The 21425-nt window shown below is 42.5% G+C and overlaps 1 protein-coding gene across 3 annotated transcripts in view; it reads right to left on the reverse strand.

Moving 5' to 3' along the window:
• Positions 1 to 316: 316 nt before the first annotated feature.
• The window catches only part of USP4 (ubiquitin specific peptidase 4), a 49793-nt gene continuing 28684 nt past the window's right edge, over positions 317 to 21425 (reverse strand). For 2 of the 3 annotated variants that reach the window (XM_079155475.1, XM_079155474.1), the window contains 12 exons: positions 20009 to 20233; positions 18420 to 18503; positions 17732 to 17826; positions 14364 to 14555; positions 13105 to 13193; positions 9786 to 10010; positions 5374 to 5444; positions 4602 to 4720; positions 4132 to 4281; positions 2849 to 2952; positions 957 to 1045; positions 317 to 587 (listed from right to left, as the gene is read on the reverse strand). In XM_079155475.1, the coding sequence (XP_079011601.1) occupies positions 426 to 587; positions 957 to 1045; positions 2849 to 2952; positions 4132 to 4281; positions 4602 to 4720; positions 5374 to 5444; positions 9786 to 10010; positions 13105 to 13193; positions 14364 to 14555; positions 17732 to 17826; positions 18420 to 18503; positions 20009 to 20233 (1605 nt within the window). In that variant the 3' untranslated portion in view covers positions 317 to 425. The remainder of the gene's footprint in view (positions 588 to 956; positions 1046 to 2848; positions 2953 to 4131; positions 4282 to 4601; positions 4721 to 5373; positions 5445 to 9785; positions 10011 to 13104; positions 13194 to 14363; positions 14556 to 17731; positions 17827 to 18419; positions 18504 to 20008; positions 20234 to 21425) is intronic. The other variant, XM_079155476.1, reaches the window with a different exon arrangement.

Raw genomic sequence — 21425 nt, forward strand, 5'->3', positions numbered from 1 at the left:
CAGGAGCTCAAACAGTCCTGTAAGTGGGTCTTCATGGCTGCAACATACTCAATTACAGTGTGTTCCTCTCCATCCTTTGGAATCCATCAGACATACTCCATTGTGCACACCCACCCACCCACCCACCCACTTTTTAGCTCCACAGGCTTTATCTCACCACCTATTTAAAAAGAAAAATAATTCAGCCTCTTGACAACCCTTCTGAGCAAACAGGGGTTTTTTTTTTGTTATTGTTGTTGTTTTTTTGTCTTCTGTCCAAAAAAGAAGGGAATATCTTCATCTGTTTTGTTTTTTTTTGTTGTTGTTGTTGCTGCTGTTGTTTTTTGGTTTTTTTTTTTTAAATGAACACAAGCAGTTTTCCAAGTGCCAAAGACGTTCCTGGGGGATGACGGGTGCTGTGGGGAGGCAGGGTCGCAGAGTCAGCATCAGTTGGTATCCATGCTGCAAGCCTCATCATCCCCCAAACCTTGCTGTGAGCTGCTTGGCCTGGTCCCTCCATCAGAGGAACCAGGAAAACTGGTGAGTGAAGGTGCCTTATAACACTCATCATCCCGACGCTGGTAGAACAGCACATAAGCAGCTTTTGTCTGAAAAACAAGAGGGGAGAATCCATCCCTGGTTGGTAAAATCACCCATTGTCCCGGCTTTTTTCTCACTATTTAACACTCAGGAATCTGCCATCTTGTTCTGTATATCTACACAGAGGTGAGTGACTAAGAAGGGCCTATCACCAGAGGCTGGCTCCTGCCAGGGCAGTGGGGAAAGTGGGGAACCTGTGGCGTAGAGCTTGAGTAAAAGCTGAGCTTCTCCTTTAGGAAGGATCCTTAAGAAAGGGCAGATCAACTCTACAACACCCAGCTCCCCCTGTCACATCAGGGTGACTAGCCTGAGAGCTACCCTCTTCAGCTTTAATCCATTAAGGAAAGAGAAAGATGCAATCAGGGCAGCATACTCACCACTATCTGATCCTCAGAGGCCAGGGACACGTTGCTATCATCAAAGTAATACCATTTCCTGTTTAGTTTGTTTTTTGCATATGCAGTGTCTGTCAAGTAATAAACAAAATACTAAAGAGTCACCTGGCTAGTTTACTGGGTTTGCACTAAATAAAGATAAATAAATAGCCTTGAAATTAAAAATAGTTTACAGTTTGTGTGTGTTTGTGTGTGTGTGTATGTGTGTGTTTTAATAGCAGTTAAACATAAGTAGATACCAAAATTAATTTGGGGGGGAAAACAGCAAGCTGTAGAATATAAGATATAATGTAATCAAAAATTACTAACAGGGTCTGATTTTCAAACATGCAAATTTTAATTTTCCGCTAGGGATATAGCTCAGTTGGTAGAGTGCTTGCCTTCCAAGCACAAGACCCTGGGTTCAATCCCCAGCACCACCAAAAAAAAAAAAAAAAAAAAAAAAAAAAAATTTCCCAGTCTCTCCTATACTATGTGTAGCTGTATGACCACTATACTTGATGAAATATACGTAGAGGAGTTGATAGGGGCGCTGGGATGTCTGCCTCCCCACTCCCGCTTCTGATGGCATAGAATGCAAACATGAGGGCTGGAGACTGAGCAGCCACTTGAAGCTAGAAGGTGACACGGTTAAGAATGGAGGGCCAGGCTAGGAGCAGTGGCACATGCCTATAACTCCAGCTATTGAGGAGGCTAAGGCAGGAAGATTCCAAGTTTCAGGCCAGCCTCAGCAACTTAGCAAGACCCTACCTCAAAACAGAACAAAAAGGACAGGGGATATAACTCAGTGGGCTGGGCTGGGGATATAGCTCAGTTGGTAGGGTGCTTGCCTTGCAAGCACAAGGCCCTGGGTTCAATCCCCAGCACTGCAAAAAAAAAACAAAACAAAAAAACTCTGTGGGTAAAGTGTTCCTCGGTTCAACCTCCAGTACTACTACTACTACTACTACTACTAAGAGAGCAGACCAGTTTCTACTCCTTATTAGTGCAGGGACAAAATTAGAGATCAGGGCAGTTCTATAATCTATTATAAGTATAAATGGAACTGACTCTTGTCATGTCTTGGGGACCTACTATTGGGTGTGGTGGCAGCAGGCTCAATGCACATGTAGTAGGTAGAAATATAAAGGAAACCCAACTCTTCACTTTGACTTCAATAAATAAGTATCAAAACATAATAAATTTCATTACAAGTAAATCTGTTATAGTAATTTTTTTTATGTGATAGTAATTTTAAAAAATATTTTTTAGTTATAGGTGGACACAATACCTTCATTTTATTTTTATGTGGTGCTGAGTATCGAACCCAGGGCCTCATGATGCTAGGCTGGCACACTACCACTGAGCCACAACTCCAGCCCATTATAGAAATTTTGAAAACAGTAAAGCAAAGAGAAAAAGGAGGAAAAAATAACATTTCAGTGTCTCTTCTTTCAGTCTCTGCCCCAAATCACACTGTCTTTGCTTTTTAACTTCACAGTTGTGATTCCACTTTCTGTAATGATACAATTTTATGTAGCAGTTTTCATTTACATGGGCCACTTCCCCATGTTATTAATTTTATTTTGAAATGGCTATGAGCTCCTTGATCAAGTAGATGGACAACAGTGCCAAACAAGGCTGCTATTAACTTTTTACTGTTATAAACAGATGAATATCTTTCGGCATAAAGTTTTTCTCCAATGTCAAATCAGTTCCTTGGGATAGATTCCTAGAAGTAGAGTTACTGAATTAAAGAATGTGAAAATCTAACAATGACTTTTAAAACAAAAAACAAAAGCAAGGTGGGTCAGTTGTATTGAAAAAGAATGTAGTCTGAAGCTTGTGGAACTGCACAAGTCAATACCTCAGAGGAAGCAGATATCAATACTTACAGTGGCCAACCCCCATGGCTCCATAGTGATTAGACACAGCGATGAGATCATACACGTAAGGCCTTGCTGACAAGTCACAGACAAACTCAGACATGTTCAGAGCTCTGAGCACAAATACAAGAATAGTTCTTAAATATGTTAAACTCAGAGAAAGAAGTTAGAGTAGCCCAGCAACCCCTTTCATCTAGTGGTCAGAACACAGGCACTCAAAAAGCTACTTGAGAATAAACAAATGAACAGACCATGGCAGAGGGGCTCTGGACTCTATGCTCCAACCACTGACATATTCAGGCCAGAAATTGGGAGAAGACTCCTAGGTAACTGACACCAGATTAATGGAAGGCAAGGGCCTAGAGACAGAGGACTTCAGCAACTAGGTAGAAGTGGCTATTCATAACAGAATTACAATTGATGTCATAATCAATTAAACCAAATACCCAAAACAATCCTCGGAAAGCTTTTTTTGTATAACATCTCATTCTATTTTTCAGACAGGGTCTTGCTATGTTGCCCACGATGGTCTAACTCTTAGGCTCAAATAATTCTCCCACTTCAGCCTCCTGAGAAGATAGAACTACAGGCACATGCTACCTCGCCTGGAATTAAAACATTTCATTCTGAAATTTTCAAAGATAAGAATTTTACAACAAATACTCATTACCCACCACTAGATTCTCACTAAATACTCATTACCCACCACTAGATGGACATTGTATCTCAAGGATCTACCTGTTCCCTTCAGAAAGCATTTTAAACTATCTGGCTGGCTTGCTTTCCTGTCTCAGTTACAGTCAATACCCTGGGGCCTGAGAAAATAGCTAGTCCCAGTTGCGACATCAGAAACAGAACTGTGGCAGGTCTGCAGCCTACCTGCAGCCCCAATAACCATCCAATTCTCCCTGCAGACTGTCCTCTGGCTGCCTTGCCCCTGTTAATAGAGGCACCACTGTGCTGTGTTGCCCCTTGCTAAGGTCAGCCTCTTGGGACCAATGATGGACTGGGAAAGGCCAGATAGATGGCATCAAGGATTCAAGAGGGGGACCAAGAGTGGCAGAGGAAATCAGCACCCTGAGTCTACGGAAGGGATTCTACTGGAGACTTTTCCCTGCCCATGGGAGGCTGAAGAGGAGAGCACTTAAAACAGCCAAAGTCTACCTCCCAAAGGCCAATAACATGCATCCTAATTCAGGAAAGTCATTGGTGACAAACTTCTCAACAAATAAATGTCCATATTTCCTGCCTGTTCCTAAATTTTTCCTAACACTTCAGTCATAGGGACCCACCTGACTGGGAATTCCACAATGGTGTCAAGCTTATCCCTCCAGTATCTGTTGTAGGAGAAACGTTTGAGATGGACCACCAGGATCTTGGGCAGGGACCACAGGTCAAATTTCTTTGTGGCCTGTTGGTGCTTCTTACAGTTGGGACAGTACCTGAAGAGAAAAGAGAACTCTCTGCTTAGCAGGGATGAGGGGAGCCATTGCTACCTGGGTACTCATGCTGGGGACACAGCTGTAATGTCACAATGGCCGCTATCCTTAAGAACAGGTTTTGGGCAGGGATTTGCCCTCCAAAACAGGCCAATGGCTTTCTTAGTCTGGAAGACACAACCGACGCAGAAGGGCTATGTTGTAGGACTGGCCATGTGAAAATATGGCATGTCCAGGTAAAGATGATTTTGTGTACAGATACTAGTAGATCTCAGATTCTGGAGGACAGAGATGGCCCTGCCCTGAAAGTGAGGTGTGCATACCAGGGGTCATGCTCCCCAAGGGTCTCCATGGTGGTAAAGAGTTCGATGCAGTCTCTTAGGGCCACTGCAGTCTTCTTCTTCTTCTGAGGCTGCAACATACTCATGTGCTTGTCATAGGCCTGCAAGAAAAAAGTGCTAAGTTCCGCTGAGGAAACAGGATCAAGGTACAAAGGCCTATGGGAGGCTTACCTGGAATATATTAAACTTTCTGGAGCCTCTGAACATAAAATGATAAAATGATGGGTGCTTGTCGCTCCCCGCCCCCACCCCACGCCTTTCTTGTCCTGCAGTATGGGGAATTAAATCTAGGAGCATTCTACCACCAAGTTACCTCCCCAGCCCTTATTTTTATTTTGTGACAGGGTCTTGTTAAGTTGCCCAGGCTAACCTTGAACTTGTGATCCTCCTGCCTCAACCTCCCAAATCACTGGGATTATAGCATGGCCACTGAGCCCACCTTCATCCTCAGTCTTAAACACAATTTGTTGGCTGGGTGCAGTGGTAAATGCCTGCAATCCTAGCAACTCAGGAGGCTGAGAAAGGAGGATCACAAGTTACAGGCCAGCATGGGCAACTCAACAAGCCCTTGTCTCAAAATAAAAATAAAACAAAAAGGGCTGGGGAAGTAGCTCAGTAGTAGAGCACCCCTAAATTCAATCCCTAGTACCACCCAAAAAGAGAAAAACACATAATTTGTTAAATTGCTATCCAACTGGTAAGAATACAGCTAATACACTTTCAGGGCATAAACTAGCACATACCATTAACCTACCTCAGATTCTTGTTCATCATAATAAAGGCTCCGAGTTTCACTGTCCCAGTCAATGGCCAGTGTGGATCGAGCTACAAAGGGGACCAAAGTGTTACTCATTACAGAATGGCCAGCAACAGAAGAGGCTCACTCAGGCAGCACCAACACTGATCATTCACCATTATCCACTCTCAAGAATAAAGGTTGGACTTGGGTCAGCCCTTCCAAACCCCAACCCCTCAAAGCCTCTGGCACATCAGCGTTACAGCTAAGTTCCAAAGACAGTATGCAGAATTCTGACAGCGCACAAAATGGAGTTGCAGGGACCAGATTCATCACTGCACCTTAAATAACAAGAAAAATCTGACAAAACTTGTGAAACAACTATTTGCAACAGTGAAAAGATACTAGGTAGGGGAGGAGAGCAAACCTGAGAGATAGAATATAAAGTCACCCCTATATTGTCCCCAGCTTCCTGCCTACAGACAGTTTCCAGGTCACTACATGGGGAAGTAGGGGAAACTGAGTTGAGGAAACAAAGACTGAAGCTTGAGGAGATGGCTAGAATCTGAAAGGCACTATACTAAAGAGGACAAAGCTGCAGAGACGACAGAGGCATAGACAGCTAGAGATAGATCCCAAAATATTTTTATGATGCTATTTTTTTTTTTTTTAATAAAAAGGACGGGGTGAGTATGTAGTGCAGTAGTAGAGTACTTGCCTAGCATGTGTGAGTCCCTGGGTTCAATCCCCAGTTTGCAAAACAATTAAAATAAAAAATGAGATATAATAAAAAAGAATGAAAGAAAAGAAGGAAGCTATTCAGCTAGCTCAAGGACATCTAGTTAACCAAGTTCTTCCCCAATGAAGGAAGCTAAAAGGCGATACCTTGGCAGCTTCCTTCCCCACCCATGGAGGCATCACACACAGTGCACATCCACTGCAGACACCTCTTCTCATTTGTATAGCAGTCCCATTACGGGCTCCGAACAATGAAGAGCTATGAGATCCATAACCATCCTATATAGAAGGATCATATTTTGTGAGTATTTTCTGGGTCAAAAGAAAATATGCAGGGCTGGGGGTATAGCTTAGTTGGTAGAGTGCTTGCCTCACATGCACAAGGCCCTGGATTCAATCCCCAGCACCACAAAAAAAAAAAAAAAAAAAAAAAAAAGGGAGACTCAAGATCCAAGATGGAGGACTAGAGGGAGGCTGCGTTCCTTGTTGCTCCATAACTTGGGTTTCAAGCAGAGGATATCTGTTTCTCGGTGAGGCAGATTTTGCTGCTTATCAATCCCCTGCTGTTTACCACATTTGTCTACTGCAATCTCCTGCAGTCTGCCAGCATATCAGCTATTTTTTGAGTGCAGATTGCTCACTGACTGTCACCTATCATCCGCCATTTGCCTGCCTCTTGCCTGTCCATCTCCTGCCTTTCACCTACCCATCACCCACCGCCCGAGGTTCACCTGCCAATCATCTGACAGTAGCCAGCAGACCAACTGCAGACCGCCAGTGGATCACTAGCTGCCTGCTGTTGCCTGGAAGTCCACTGTCACAGTACCCACAGGTTTGATTATATGTGGCTGCCGCCATTTTGAGACAACAGGAAAGACCTGTAGGACCCCTGGCTGGACTGAGGGAGCCCCGTCTCCAGGACCCCTCAGCCTGACCGACCACTCCCTGCCTCTGGGACCCACAGACTGACTGACTGCTCCCCGCCGCCAGGACCCCACAACAAAACTACAAAACATTGAAGAAAGAAATTGAGGAGGACCTTAGAAGATGGAAAGATCTCCCATGTTCTTGGATAGGCAGGATTAGTATTATCAAAATGGCCATACTTCCAAAGGCACTATACAGATTTAATGCAATTCCATTTAAAATCCCTATGACATTTCTCATAGAGACAGAAAAAAGCAATCATGAAATTCATCTGGAAGAACAAAAGACCCAGAATAGCCAAAGCAATCCTGGGTAGGAAGAGTGATGCAGGAGGTATCACTATACCAGACCTTAAACTCTACTAGAGGGCAACAGTAACAAAAACAGCATGGTACTGGCACCAAAATAGACAGGTAGATCAATGGTACAGGATAGAAGACTCGGAGACATACCCACATATGTACAGTAGCCTCATACTAGACAAGGGTGCCAAAAACTTACAATGGCGAAAAGATAGCCTTTCAACAAATGGTGCTGGCAAAACTGGAAATCCATATGCAGTAAAATGAAACTAAACCCCTATCTCTCACCCTATACAAAACTCAACTCAAAATGGATCAAGGATCTGGGAATTAGAACTGAGACCCTTCACCAAATAGAAGAAAAAGTAGGCCCGAATCTCCATCATGTTGGCTTAGGACCAGACTTCCTTAACAAGACCCCCATAGCGCAAGATATAATAAAGAGCTAGAATCAGTAAATGGGATAGATTCAAACAAAAAAGTTTTTTCTCAGCACAGGAAGCAATCAATAATGTGAAAAGAGAGACTACAGAGTGGGAGAAAATCTTTTCCACACACACTTCAGACAGAGCACTCATCTCCAAAGTTTATAAAGAACTTAAAAAATTTTACACCCAAAATACAAAGAACCCAATCAATAAATGGGCTAAGGAAATGGGCAGTCACTTTACAGAAGAAGATATACAAGTGATCAACAAATATATGAAAAAGTGCTCATCATCCCTAGTAATTAGAGAAATGCAAATTAAAATCACCCTAAGATTTCATCTAACTCCAATTAGAATGGCTATTATCAAGAACACAAGCAATAATAAGTGTTGGCATGGATGTGGGGAAAAAGGCACACTCTTACATTGCTGGTGGAGTTGCAAATTGGTACAGCCACTCTGGAAAGCAGTATGGAGATTTCTCAGAAAGCTTGGAATGGACCCATCATTTGACCCAATTATCCCACTCCTCAGTTTATAACCCAAAGGACTTAAAATCAGCATACTATAGTGATGCGGCCACATCAATGTTCATAGCAGCTCAATTCACAATAGCTAGATTATGGAACCAACCTAGATGCCCTTCAATTGATGAATGGATAAAGAAACTGTGGTATATTACCCAGCCATAAAGAAGAATAAAATCATGGCATTTGTTGGTAAATGGATGAAGTTGGAAAATATCATGCCAAGTGAAATAGGCCAAGCCCAAAAAACCAAAGGCCGAATGTTTTCTCTGATAAGTGCATGACAATATATAACGATTGGGGGTGGCGGGGGGGTAAGAGAAGAATGCAGGAACTTTGGATGGCGTAGAGGAAAATGGGATGGGACCAGGTGGGGGACAGAAAGATAGTAGAATAAAACAGACGGTATTACCCTATGTATATGTATGAGTACATGAATGGTGTGAATCTATATTGTGTACAACCACAGACGTGCAAAGTTGTACCCCATTTGTGCACAATGAATTACAATGCAGTCTGTAAAAATAAAAAAGATTTTAATAAAAAAGAAAAAAGAGAAAGAAATATGCAATCAGGCATGGAAGTACACAACTATAATCCCAGCAACTGAGGAGGCTGAGGAAGGTGGATTGCAAATTCAATACAAGCCTGGGTAACTTAGCAGGACAATGTCTTAAAATAAAATTGAATTAAAAGTGCTCAGAATGTAGTTCAGTGGCAGAACACACCTGGGTTCTATTGGCATCAGATCTGTTATTTTGCTGTCGCCATTATTCTTCCCCCCACACACCATTTTACCACCCAGATTGTTAGTCCGAGAACTTCCTAGTTAGTTATTGCTTCAGATTGTTAGCCCACAAACTTCCTCACCAGTCACTGGTCCACTGTTATTAGCCTGCGAAATTCCACTACTTAAAAATGGCTCCACCACCATTCTTTCTCTATCTCTCTCTCACTCACTCTCACTCTCACTCTCTCTCTCTCATCCTGCGGGCAGACACTCTGCCTGTCCACTTAATAAAATCTCTTGTGAGAGTTCCCACGTCTGGAGTGGTTTCTGGGTGCTTTCAGGTTCAATCCCCATACCACAAAAAAAATTAAAAAATAAAAATAAAAGGTCTGGGGTTGTAACTTAGTAGTTTCATGCTCCTGGATTACATCCCATGAGTATTTATTTAATCATTCATTCTACATTGTTTTAATTTGGGAAAATGCTGCTAACCAAGAGTGGGCACAGAAGTGCCACTGATCCACAGCAAAGGTCCTGTAGCACAGTGGAGTAAGGGAGACTCATTTCCTTCTGAGGTCATTAAGGACCAAGGATAAAGGCATAAAGGGGGAAGAGGTGGTTGCTGAAACTGTCCTTATGGAGCAAAGATCACACAGGTGTCTGCTCCCAGAACCAAACAAAAACTGAAGGCCCGAGGCTATGGATGTCAAGTGCAAAGATTTTCAAATAGATCCTAAGTCCCCAAAACCCAGATTGAAAAGTCAGAGAGAGTGCTTACAGTTGAGTTTGAGTAGTTTTCCATCAGTTGCAAGTGAATTTATGTCAGCTGTTCCATAGGAGTTCACAAGACTAAAGGTAAAAAGTCTTTTGGGGCAGGGTTGGCCCTTGACCTTTTGAGTAGTCTCACTGGAGTCACCACCCAGCTCATCATCCCCACTGCCTTCTGTTTCTGAAAGCTGCTCTTTGCCTTCTTCCTGATGCTCCATTTCTTCTTCATCATCTCCTGCAATACAAATGAAAACCAACATGTATTTCATGTCACCATTTCAATGTCAAATTTTTATTTTATACTTGTGATGATGTTTCCTTATAGATTTTGCTCTGTGTATGTAAAACTACATCTACTGCTTTGCACTTACCAGGCACTTGAGTTCATGTGTGATCCTCACTGAGGAAGACAAGACAGCCAGAGTAGACACTTCTTCCATGATAAGGAAGTAGAAGCCCAGAGAACTTAAACGAGTGTCCAAGAGTAACAAAATGATTCAGCAGTCCTGACATTCTAAACAGAGCCCTACACCACTTGGTAGTCTATTGGACTTCACACCACATAGTCTCACTCTTTCAATTTCATCATTAGGTCCACAGAGAGAACAGGACTAAAAATGAGATTCACACTTAATGCGCAATTAAGTATAGTCATACAGTAAGAAATGTAATTCAAAAAGCAATGTTCAAATACTATAATGAACACAAATATTAAGCAAAAGTATTCAGTTCTTCCAGAAAAAAGCATGCTGAATGTTAACAATGGAGCCTTGTGGTCATTTTTAACATCAATTCTCACTTTCTAGGACTCTTAGAGAAATCTGGGCATTTGGATCCACCATTGAGAATTTATACCACTAAGCTGGAGATCATTTATGGTTTTACAGAAATAAAGTCACTGAGTCATCTAATTTCCCACAAAAAGAGTGACGAGTACAATACAGATCAGACATGGCTACTTAGTTAGAAATGGACTACTTTCCAGCCCTTGGCCATAGGGGAAAGAGTTAGGCCTCTGGGTTTCCTCCAATAAGCCCATCATACTGCTTTTCTGACTGATTTCTTTCCTTTCAAGAGCAAGAGCTTCCTAGAGTCAGCCATCATCTGTGGCTTCCTGAGTAGGGAGAAAGAAATGCCCAAGAGAGCCTGTCTCTGCCTTCTGATTAGCTGGCCAAAATATGCATCTTCCCTAGGGATCAAAGGCTCATTAGCCAGGTTACATGCAACAGCTCTGCCAATAAAAGTCAGGCCACAGAAACAGTTAGAGTACTGGGTAAACACCCACACTGTAATTCCAACAGAAGAGAATTCAAACCCTGACTCTGCTTCATGACCTTAGGCAAGTCACTCAATTCTTTAGGTTCAGTGTACCTGAGATGAAACCCAACCTGAAATCAGCAGGTATCTAAGAAAATTCCACAGAATACTAAGTAAGGTAAACAATGAGGACTTGAAGAAAGGAGAGGTGCTGCTATAGACAGAGCCCTCAGATCAGCCTCAAGAACCTCTCTTTACCATGAATATGACATCTTTGAAAAAGAAGGAAAAGCTGGCTATTCACTCTGGAGGCTGACGCATGAGAATCCCAAGTTTAAGGTCAGATTTGAGCAATTTAGTTAAGACCTTGCCTCAAAAGCTAAAGGAGCCAAGAGACTTTGCACAAGTCCCCAAGAGTGATCTCTGAGGAATCTCAACTGACTTCTTTCCTTTTTTTTTTAACTTTTTTTTTTTTTTGTATGAACCTTTATTTTATTTTATTTATATGCAGTGCTGAGAACTGAAACGAGAGCCTCACACATGCCAGGCACTTTACTACTGAGCTACAATTCCAGTCCTCAGCTGACTTTTTTTTTTCCTTAATTTTTTTAGATGTTTATAGACCTTTATTTTATTCATTTACTTATATGTGGTGCTAAGAATCGAACCCAGTACCTCACACATGCTAGGCAAGTGCTCTACCACTGAGCCTCAACCCCAGTCCCTTAGCTGATTCTTAAGAGTAGATAAGAAAAAGATCAATTTTGACCAACTTGGTCTTAAACACCTGGCAGGAGAGTATAGCCTAAGCACAGTTCTACATGTACATTTAAAAGGAAAAAGAATTTTTTTTAATGTAACTTTAGACATATACTTTTGTCAGCCCTACCAGAAGTAAGTAAAGCTGTAGGCTATAAAGGAAGAGTTCTTGTGTGGGAATGCCCAATAATAATGATCACAAAGGACTCTAGAGTCACAAGTTTGTCCTGAGTTAATTTGAGCCTGATCTCACAGACCTAAAAATGTTCCTAACTTCCTATATTGATAAACTCAATCTGCCCCCCCCCCCCCCCCCAAATATGAGTTACTGTCTTAATGGTTTTCAGAGACTGGTTGAAATACTAATTGCTTTTGTGCTAATTATTTACAAAAAAGTAATGCTTTGCTGACTTGTTTACTGTTGTCTTAGTATGATCTCTGCCCTATATATGCCTTGTCCAGTCACCTGCCATCTGCCACTGGGGACCTCTGGACTACTCTGATGCCGAATACACTTAATTGTCCACACCCCACCTGATAGAAAATAGAAAGTGGCTTGGAGATGTCATCACCCATTTTTCCATAGAAATGGAATGTAGAAATTAACAGTGGGGAAATGTAACAGTGGTCCAAGTGGTCCACTTTACGTTTTGAATATAGCCCTTGCTGTTCTACTACTGCAATTTACTTATTTATTTATTTTATTTTTAGTTGCTGACGGACCTTTATTTTATTTACTTATATGTGCTGCTGAGGATTGAACCTAGTGCCTTACGCATGCCAGGCAAGCTCTCTACCACTGAGCCACAACCCCATGCTGCAATTTATATTTAAAATGGACATGCTTCTCTTCTTCTCTCCCTGCTCCTCCCTAATCTCAGGGGAAACAGGATTACCTTTCCCCATTTTAGGCAGGTTTATCTGTCCTTAAGTATACATCCACCATAGAATTGAAGTAATCCAGATTTGGGGATGGTACCAGAAGATTTCAGGAATGACTACCAAATTCACAAATGAATTACAACTCCAACAGAGAACACATGGAACACATGGAATGTTAGCCCTCTTTAAAAGCCCCCTATTCCTGTGTTTCTCCTTTGCTAGCAAAGCAATAAAACTTTTTTTTCCTTTTACTCAAAAACAAAACAAAACAAAAAAAAAGTCCTGTCTCAAATTAAATTAAAAAATAAAAAGGACTAGAGATGTAGCTAAGTTTTAAAGTGGTCCTGAATTCAATTCTCTATATCAAAAAGAAAAAGGGAATCCAGGAGGGATCTGGTTAGTCTCAGTTCCACAGTGTAGGGAGCACTTACCTTCACAGCTGCCCCTGGAGCCATTACAAGCCCCAGGCTCCAAGGGCAAGTTGCTAAACTCATCGGGCAAAGGTTGTTTTATATAGCGGCTTTAAAAAATAAAAAGAAGAAAGAAAAGGTTGTTAGTTTTAACATTTAACTATTTTTCTCCACTATGTACCTAAGTAGTAGTTCATAATTTATTTTCATTTTTATTATTATTGTTAGTAGTTTTTTGGTACTAGGAATTTAACCCAGGGATGCTCTATCATTGAGATATAACCCCCAGCCCTTTTTTTAATTAAGATGCTCAGACTGACAAATTTGTAATCCTCCTACCTCAGCCTCCCACATAGCTGAGATTACAAGCCAGTATCACCACACCCAGCCAGTAGTTCATAACTGATAGAATATTCTGCTATTTGTGAAACAACTTACAGAAATAAAAATACTTTAAAACCACATCATGGCACAATAATTTAAGAAGAACCCAAGAGATCAGTTGCTTAATCTACCATTCTATGAAGACCTTAAGAAGGTCTGCTTCTTAGTCAAGTGCAATGGCGCAAACCTGTAGTCCCAGCAGCTTAGGAGGCTGAGGCAGGAGGATCACAAGTTCAAAGCCGACCTCAGTAACTTACTGAGGCCCTAAGCAACTTAGCAAGACCCACTCTCAAAATAAAAAATAAAAAAGGGCTGCAGATATGGCTCAGTGTTTAAGCACCCTGGGTTCAATCCCCAGTACCAACCACTACCAAAAATAGTCTCCTTCTATGAATGCTATGTGGGACTCATTTTTTCAACTATTTCCCAGTAATGCTAATAACCAGGTTTGGAATAATAGGGAGCACTTCAGAAACAGTATTCAAATACAAAATGCCATCAGAGCATTAGCACTCCTAACACAGGTAACTGACATGATTCCAAAGACTAGAGCCTTAAGTGCCCAGGGTTGTGGCACCTAATATGTGCCAGATGCCCCATCCCCAATGACACCTACCCTGGCCTCCCAGGAGCTGGCATAGCTGAATTCTTTCCTTCTTCTTCTTTATTTTGAGACAGGGTCTTGCTAAATTGCCCAGGCTGGCCTCAAACTTGCTATCCTCCTGATAAAACCTCCTAATTAGCTGGGATTACAGGTGTGTACCACCACACTTAACTACTGCTCTTAGAGAAGTGAATACATAAAATCAACACAAACACTCTACAGGAACTGTCACCACTATTAGTAGGTTTATCTTGATTTCAAATAACAACCAAATCATATTCCTGCTACCGACCTGATCCGATCACAAACGGCCTGGTATAAAGACTCAAAAGTCAGCTTGTGCTTGGGGACAGAAACCAACAGTGGCCTCCCATACAGCACTGCTCCAGAGGAAGTACTTGATGGTCTAGATTTCCTCTCCCTGAAGTAGACTGGAAGTGTGACACATTCTGAGCCATCCACGCAGGTTTTGCAGACCTCATACCTGCATCAATCATACAAGAGAGCACTTTTAGCAAACAAGTCCCTATGAGTACAAATATCTGAGCTGCAGCTGTGTGCTGGTCCAGACAATGGTTTCTAGGAAAGAGCATTCTTCAGCAGAAAAGGCAGATAAGACATTTTCAGAAGCAATTCCAGAGGCTGGGTCAGGAATCCCACAAAGGATCATCATCAACATCTATACAACTGGACTTAAGGTTCACGTTCCTTCTCCAACCATAGCCTCAAATTCTGTGCACCTTCAACAGAGACTCAACATACAGAAGATGGCCATCATCAGGACCATTGGTTAGAGAAGGTCAAGTTCATCTTTTGTCACCAGAGAGCTCAACTTTTTAAACTGCATTCTTGGTGCCCTACCCTTTAATAAAACCAGATATAATACAAGGATGTACACATAAAATACTAGACAAAAACTTTTTTCAAATGGGGAAATTTAAAAAATCAATTATTTGCCATCTTATTCAAAAACACTGAAAAAAATCATATTTAATGTTTAAAAAATGAAAGGTAACTAAACAAACTACTAAATCAAATCAATTACTTTCAAAATTGTGTCTTAGTTAGTGGATACATGGGACTGAGGCGATTTAGAGATGTATTATCCTGAAACAGATGTTACCAAAATTGCTGACAACGGACTGTAGTATTTCCCTCTTCCTATAGGGGGAGACACAAACTTACTGCTTCAATTTTTGAAAACTATAACTACATACACACTTCCCTTCCCAAATGCCTGGCAAGCAGTCCTGACTAGAGTTTACACAGGAGGAACATCTAAGAACAACTCACAAAAGTGTCCAAGGTATATTCTAAGTAAGGATCTGTAGTTCATAATGGTTAAGAGCTGGACCTTGAGTTAGGCTGGCCCCAGTTCACTGTTGCCATTTTCTGGCTGCAGTGACCTAGTAAAGCAATCTAACTTCTGAGTCTGTTTACTCACTGGACGACAGGATTATTTGCTTTACAGGGCTGTGGAAAGAATTAAGTAGCAGGATACATGAGATGCTCAAAACACTTTAGATGTTACTATTGTTTTTCTTAGACAATTCATCCCACCCCAGTCCCATACTAGGGACTGAATCCTGAGCTACATCCCCAGTTCTTTTTAAGACAGTCTCCTTAAATTGCTGAGGCTGGCCTCGAACTTCCTTTCCCTGCCTTGGCCTCCTGAGTCACTGCCACAATAGGTATCTGGCACCATGCCTGCAAGATGAGTCACCTTTAAAAGAATGTTTTCCAGATGGTTGGCCCTTAAGCCCAGTGAAAATTCCTTTGTTGGTGAGTCTGCCAAGCTCCCTACTGGGAGATGCACCAGTTCCTCTTGGCTCAGTTATGTGCAAACACTAAAACACTAATTTTAAGAACTGAGTGAAACCATATTAAAGATTTGGAGTCAGCAACAGATATGAACCTAACTTTCCTATGTCCTAGCCCTGTGGCACAGCATGAGCCTTGACACCCTCATTTATAATATGTGTGAGTGAGAAGGCAGCAAACGAAACTAGGATCCTATATGTATATGTGGTCAAGAACTTTATTTATTTATTTATATTTTGCACCAGGGATTGAACCCAGGGGCGCTCAACCACTGAGTCATATCCCCAGTTCTTTTTTGGTTTTTTGAGACAGGGTCTCACTAAGTTGTTGAGGTTGGCTTTGAACTCACAATCCTTCTGCCTCAGCCTCCTGAGACCCTAAGCATGTGTCACCACCCCCAGCCCAAGAACTATTCTTTTTAGAGTGATATCGATATCATAGGCCCAAATGTGTAACAGGAAGAACTCTCTGCATTCCTATGTCAAAAAACAAAAGCCAAGTCAGTATTTAAATAAAATATAAAAAAAGGGCTGTCCCAATGGTTCAGTATCCCTGGGTTCAATCCCCATACAAAAAAAAAAAAAAAAAAAAAAAATCCTAAAAAAATTCTGCGGTGGAGTTAAGTTTCTCAATGAAAGGTAAAGAGGGAAGACCAGCATGGGGGTGTGGTCCAGTCAAGCCTCCCTGAGAGCCACAGGGCAATTTCATGTCCCATGCTACTGTACCTGGGATACAAACACAATAACCTAGAACAATCATGAAGCAGCATTTTGGATGGGTGAGGAGACCAGTGTACTGTCCCCACAGTGATGAGAAAATGGAATCTCAGAGCTTGCAGAATGTCTAAGCTGCCAACTGCTGTTTATTTCTGAGATGGGAATAGTAGTATTCTGGCACCTGCCTGAGAAGCATAGCCTGCAGCAGAGAAAGGCCAACATCCACCTGTACAATAGCCCTTCTCATATCTCCCTGTTGAGAACAGGGTGATATCTGTGCAGCTAGCTGTCTTAATTACCAGGATGCAGGCAGTTGCGACTGCTCCCTCAAAAGCCAATACAGCACAAACAGGACTGCTGGGCCCCCATGCTTATCGAGGTTGTTAAGAAATATTTGCCTGAGAAATGTGCAGCTGCCTAGAAACCTTATCTATCAAGGACAGGGGGGCCTAAGGCAACTCATCTCCTGCACAGTTCACCCCTTCCCTCCTCCCTTCTTCCTCTAGGGCCGTTCAGTTCTGGTGGGACCCAATGAGAATCAAATAGATTGGCAGGACCCAACCAGAGGAGGACTAATGTTTAGCTGTTCAAATGTTAACCAATTAAAAAGAACACTGTAAAACTGTTTGCCTTTCATTATAAAAGCCTGCTGAACAAAGGCTCAGGGCCTCTTAGCATCACCGGGTTACCGTGTGAGCAGAGGACCAGGCTCGAGCTTGCCAATAAATGACTCTTTGTTGCTTGCATTGATCGTGGTCTCTGGTGGTCTTTGTGGGGTCTCGAGCCGCTGGGCACAACATCCCCATGGCCCTTCTCACCATTACAGTTATGACTCTTCTTGACTGAGGCATCTCTGACAACAGGATCATCTGGAGGACCACTGAATCAACCCTCTTAACAAACAGCAACAACTGACCAAAGGTTATGTCCATGCTGGCAATGTAGCTTCTGTAGGGCCAGTAGGTGCTTAGCATTGATGGCTGCCCACAATTCCCTTAATACCCAGGGCTTGGGGAAAATGCACATGAACAGACTGCCAGAACTTCTGCTCTGGAGACACAAACAAGGCAAAGCCTCTAAAACGTTACCTCTGATCCTGCACGAGAAACTTCTAAGTACTCACACAAAAATGTCATCCCGAGGCATGATGTGGCTTAAACCTTCATCCATTTGGAAAATTTTGTGGAACCGGTGATTATACACATCTGTGACCACCATCTAAGAATCAACAGTAATAAAAAGATTATAGGATGACTCAGGAAACCCCAAAACTGCTTACCACCCAGAAAAGAAACAGGGAAAAAAAATGTCCTATTGGAATGTTGTCTCTAGAGAAACTACCATGAATCCAGACCCACTACTGGGGCAAAGGTTCAAAGGGGAGCAGCATGGCTACTGCCAACACTAACCATGCTGGTAACAAGTGCCCTCAAGTAACAGGAATGGTGATGAGTAAGTGCTGATCAGAGACTGGCTGTCATCTAGAAGCCTCTAGATGCATTCCATAGGGCCTGAAGTCTCCATGCCACCTGCAGCACAGTCTCCTACTCCTGGCTCCCTAACCATGGGTAGCATGATCCCCAGTGAAGAACAGATTGTATTTCCCAGGGCTAGAAGATGCAGTCTCAGTAAAAGCATGCATAGTGAGCAAGAATCAGAAGGGCATAAGGCATCCAGATATACACTAATAATCACATTTATGCTAGCCAAGAACTACCACCCCCCAAAAAAGTAACTATAACATTGAGAAAACTACAAAGGACAATGAAGTAAACCTAACAGTCTAAATGCTAATCATCACCCCGCCTTACATTTTCAGCAGCAATGCCAGACAGCCTGGACAGAGCCTCGCACAGGTCAGAGACGGCCCCCATCAGTGGCACAGTCACACGGTACTGTAAAGGAAAAACGGTCAGGGTGACGGGGTACTCTACAGGGGGAGGGAAGTGACTTGGGAGTAGGAAGTGTCACTGGGACAGAGGCCCTTCCAGAGGCAGTGGATGGAGAGGTTGAAGCACAGATGAATCAGTAGCAGAGCACCCGAAGAAACAGGCAAATCATTAGGATCAGCACCACTCACTCAGGCAACACAGCATGGGAGCTGGGCCATCCCTTTCCCTTCTAAAGGCTTCTAAACACTTCCCTTCTTTCCCCATCTCTCTTCATTTTTGAGGTGCTGGGGACTGAACCCAGGGGCCTCATCCATGCTAGGCAAGCACTCTACAATTGAGCTACAATCTCAGCCCACACTGCTTTACTTTATTCTTCACTTCTGAAGTAGTTCACTCCTCCCTTTAAAGAATTATTAAAATTATACAAATTACCATCTGGTTCTACCTATCACCTTTTTTTAGAGATAGAAACTAAAAGCCAGATGTGGTGGCACACATCTATAATCCCAAAGACTCAAGAGGCTAGGCAGAAGGATTTCCAGTTCAAGGTTAGCCTCGGCAACTTTAGCAGGACCCTGCCTCAAAATTTTAAAAATATTTTTTAAAAAGGACCAAAGAAAGCAGGACGCAGTGGCACATGCCTGTAATCTCAGTGGCTCACGAGGCTGAGGTCAAAGGATCATGAGTTCAAAGCTCAACCTCAGCAACTCAGTGAGACCCTGTTTCAAAATAAAATATAAAAAGGGCTGGAGGGCTGAGGTGGTGGCTTAGTGACAGAGTGCCCACCTAGCATGTGCGAGGCCCTGGTTTCAATCCTCAGTACCACATAAAAATAAATAAAATAAATATGTCCATCTACAACTAAAAAATATATACACATATTTTTAAGAAGAGGCTGGGGAAGTAGCTCAGTGGTAAGTGCCCCCGGGCTCAATCCCCTATACCAAAAAAAAAAAAAAAAAAGAAGGGGGGCGGGGCGCAAGTATCTAATTCAGTGGTAGACTAAGGATATAACTCAGTGATAGTACCCCTGGGTTCAATCCTCTACTGCAAAAGAAGAGGAGAGAGGAAAAGAGAAACTAAAGAGAGAAGACAAAGCAATAAATCAGGATGTGAACTATTAGTAAAACTGGACACTTAAAACACTGGTCACACCTCTCATCTGGTCTCTTGTTTTGGCCAAATTCCTCAACCTGATCTGAGAACAGAATTGACAAAGGAAAGTACCCTGCTTTGGGTTTCCCAACATCCACATTCGAAGACCACTTAGCAGATTAACCAGGTTATTACAGTTACATGAATAGAACGTAGGCAAAAATGTGATAGAGAAGCCCTTAAGACCTTCACAACAGATCTTGAATGACAGGGGATTACACCAAGGTCTGATAGAGGCCAAAGGCCCAAAGAGAGACAAACCCGAGTTTCCCATGAGGCAGATGGAAAAAATCCCACCAGGGCCTGGAGACCACTCACAGCAAAGGGTGTCATGAGGATGCAGATTATGTTACCTGAGTTGGTCTGCAGCAAGGGTCTGCAGGAACTAGAAAGACTTCCATAACTCGATCCTTCTTCATGGGTAGTGGAAGAGTAAGATAGCAAAATGGGTCAAAGGTGACAGAAACCTTAGCACATTCTGGGCAAACCAAAGTAGATTTGAAAAGGCCATGAAAAGTGTCCACAATCACAGAATCATTCCTCAACCTGTGATTCTCCCAGGCTTCCTTTGCCACCACCTGGATGAAAAAAGAAGAGATCAGTACCACATTCTCAACCTCTCAGTTCTTTTTCCCTGCATCTAGAATGAGTCACAGCAAACACTGTGAGATATACTGAGAAGGTATGTAGCCAAGAGCATGTCAGGCCAGGCAGGGCCAGGACTGCTCTTGGCTGTACCTCACACACACACACCACACATACAAGCTCTATACCCAGTGACATGTTTAATAAGGTGTTGACAGAAAATCTATAGGACATAAGGGCCCTCAGAGTACTGTGGTGCAAAGGGCTGACCAGAGCAAGGACTACTTCCTGTGGTCCTGTCCTTTCTCTCTCTTTCTTCTCTTTCCTTCATTCCTTCCTTTTATTCATTCATTTATTTTTGCAATACTGAGGATTGAGCCCAGGGGTACTCCACCACTTAGCCACATCCCAGGCTACCTACCTACCTACTATCTGTTTATGGTACTTGGGATCAAACTCCTGGTCTCATGTGTGCTAGACAAATGCTCTGCCACTGAGCTATATTCCTAGACCTTATTTTTTAAGACAGAGTCTAGGACCAGGCGTGGTAAATCCCAGTGGTTCAGGAGGCCGAGGCAGGAGATCATGAGTTCAAAGCCAGCCCCTGCAATTCAGCAGTGTCCTAAGCAAACTGGCAAAACCCTGTCTCTAATAAAATACAAAAAGGGGCTAGGAATGTGGGTCAGTGATTAAGTGCCCCTGGGTTCAATATCCAGTATCAAAAAATAATACAAAAAAGGGCTAGGGATGTGTGCAGTGGTTAAGCACCCTTGGGTTCAATCCCCAGTACCAAAATAAATAAATAAACAAAATAAAATAAAAATAAAAAAAGACCGCATAAGTTGTCTGGGCTGGCCTCAAACTTGCAATCTTTCTGCCTCAGCATCTTAAGTATCTGGGATTACAGGTATATGCCACTGTACCAACCACAGACTGATTTTAATGAAAGCAGTAACAACCTTAAGGGTCCACTCTACAGATAACTACACTTTTCAGAATGCCCTACTCTCTAGTTTTTCTATTAAATACTAAATAAGCTTACTCATTTATGGCCACAGGGCCACCTCCAGCACAACAGAAAACCAAAAAGGGAGTACAGTTAGCCCCCTTTTGATCTGGAATGCATTTCCTTACCAGAGTCCACACTCCAATCACCAGCAACAGTGAGAAGCAACCTGGGCCCTG

The sequence above is a fragment of the Sciurus vulgaris genome (assembly GCF_902686455.1).
Source record: "Sciurus vulgaris genome assembly, chromosome: 10".
Lineage (NCBI taxonomy): Eukaryota > Metazoa > Chordata > Mammalia > Rodentia > Sciuridae > Sciurus > Sciurus vulgaris.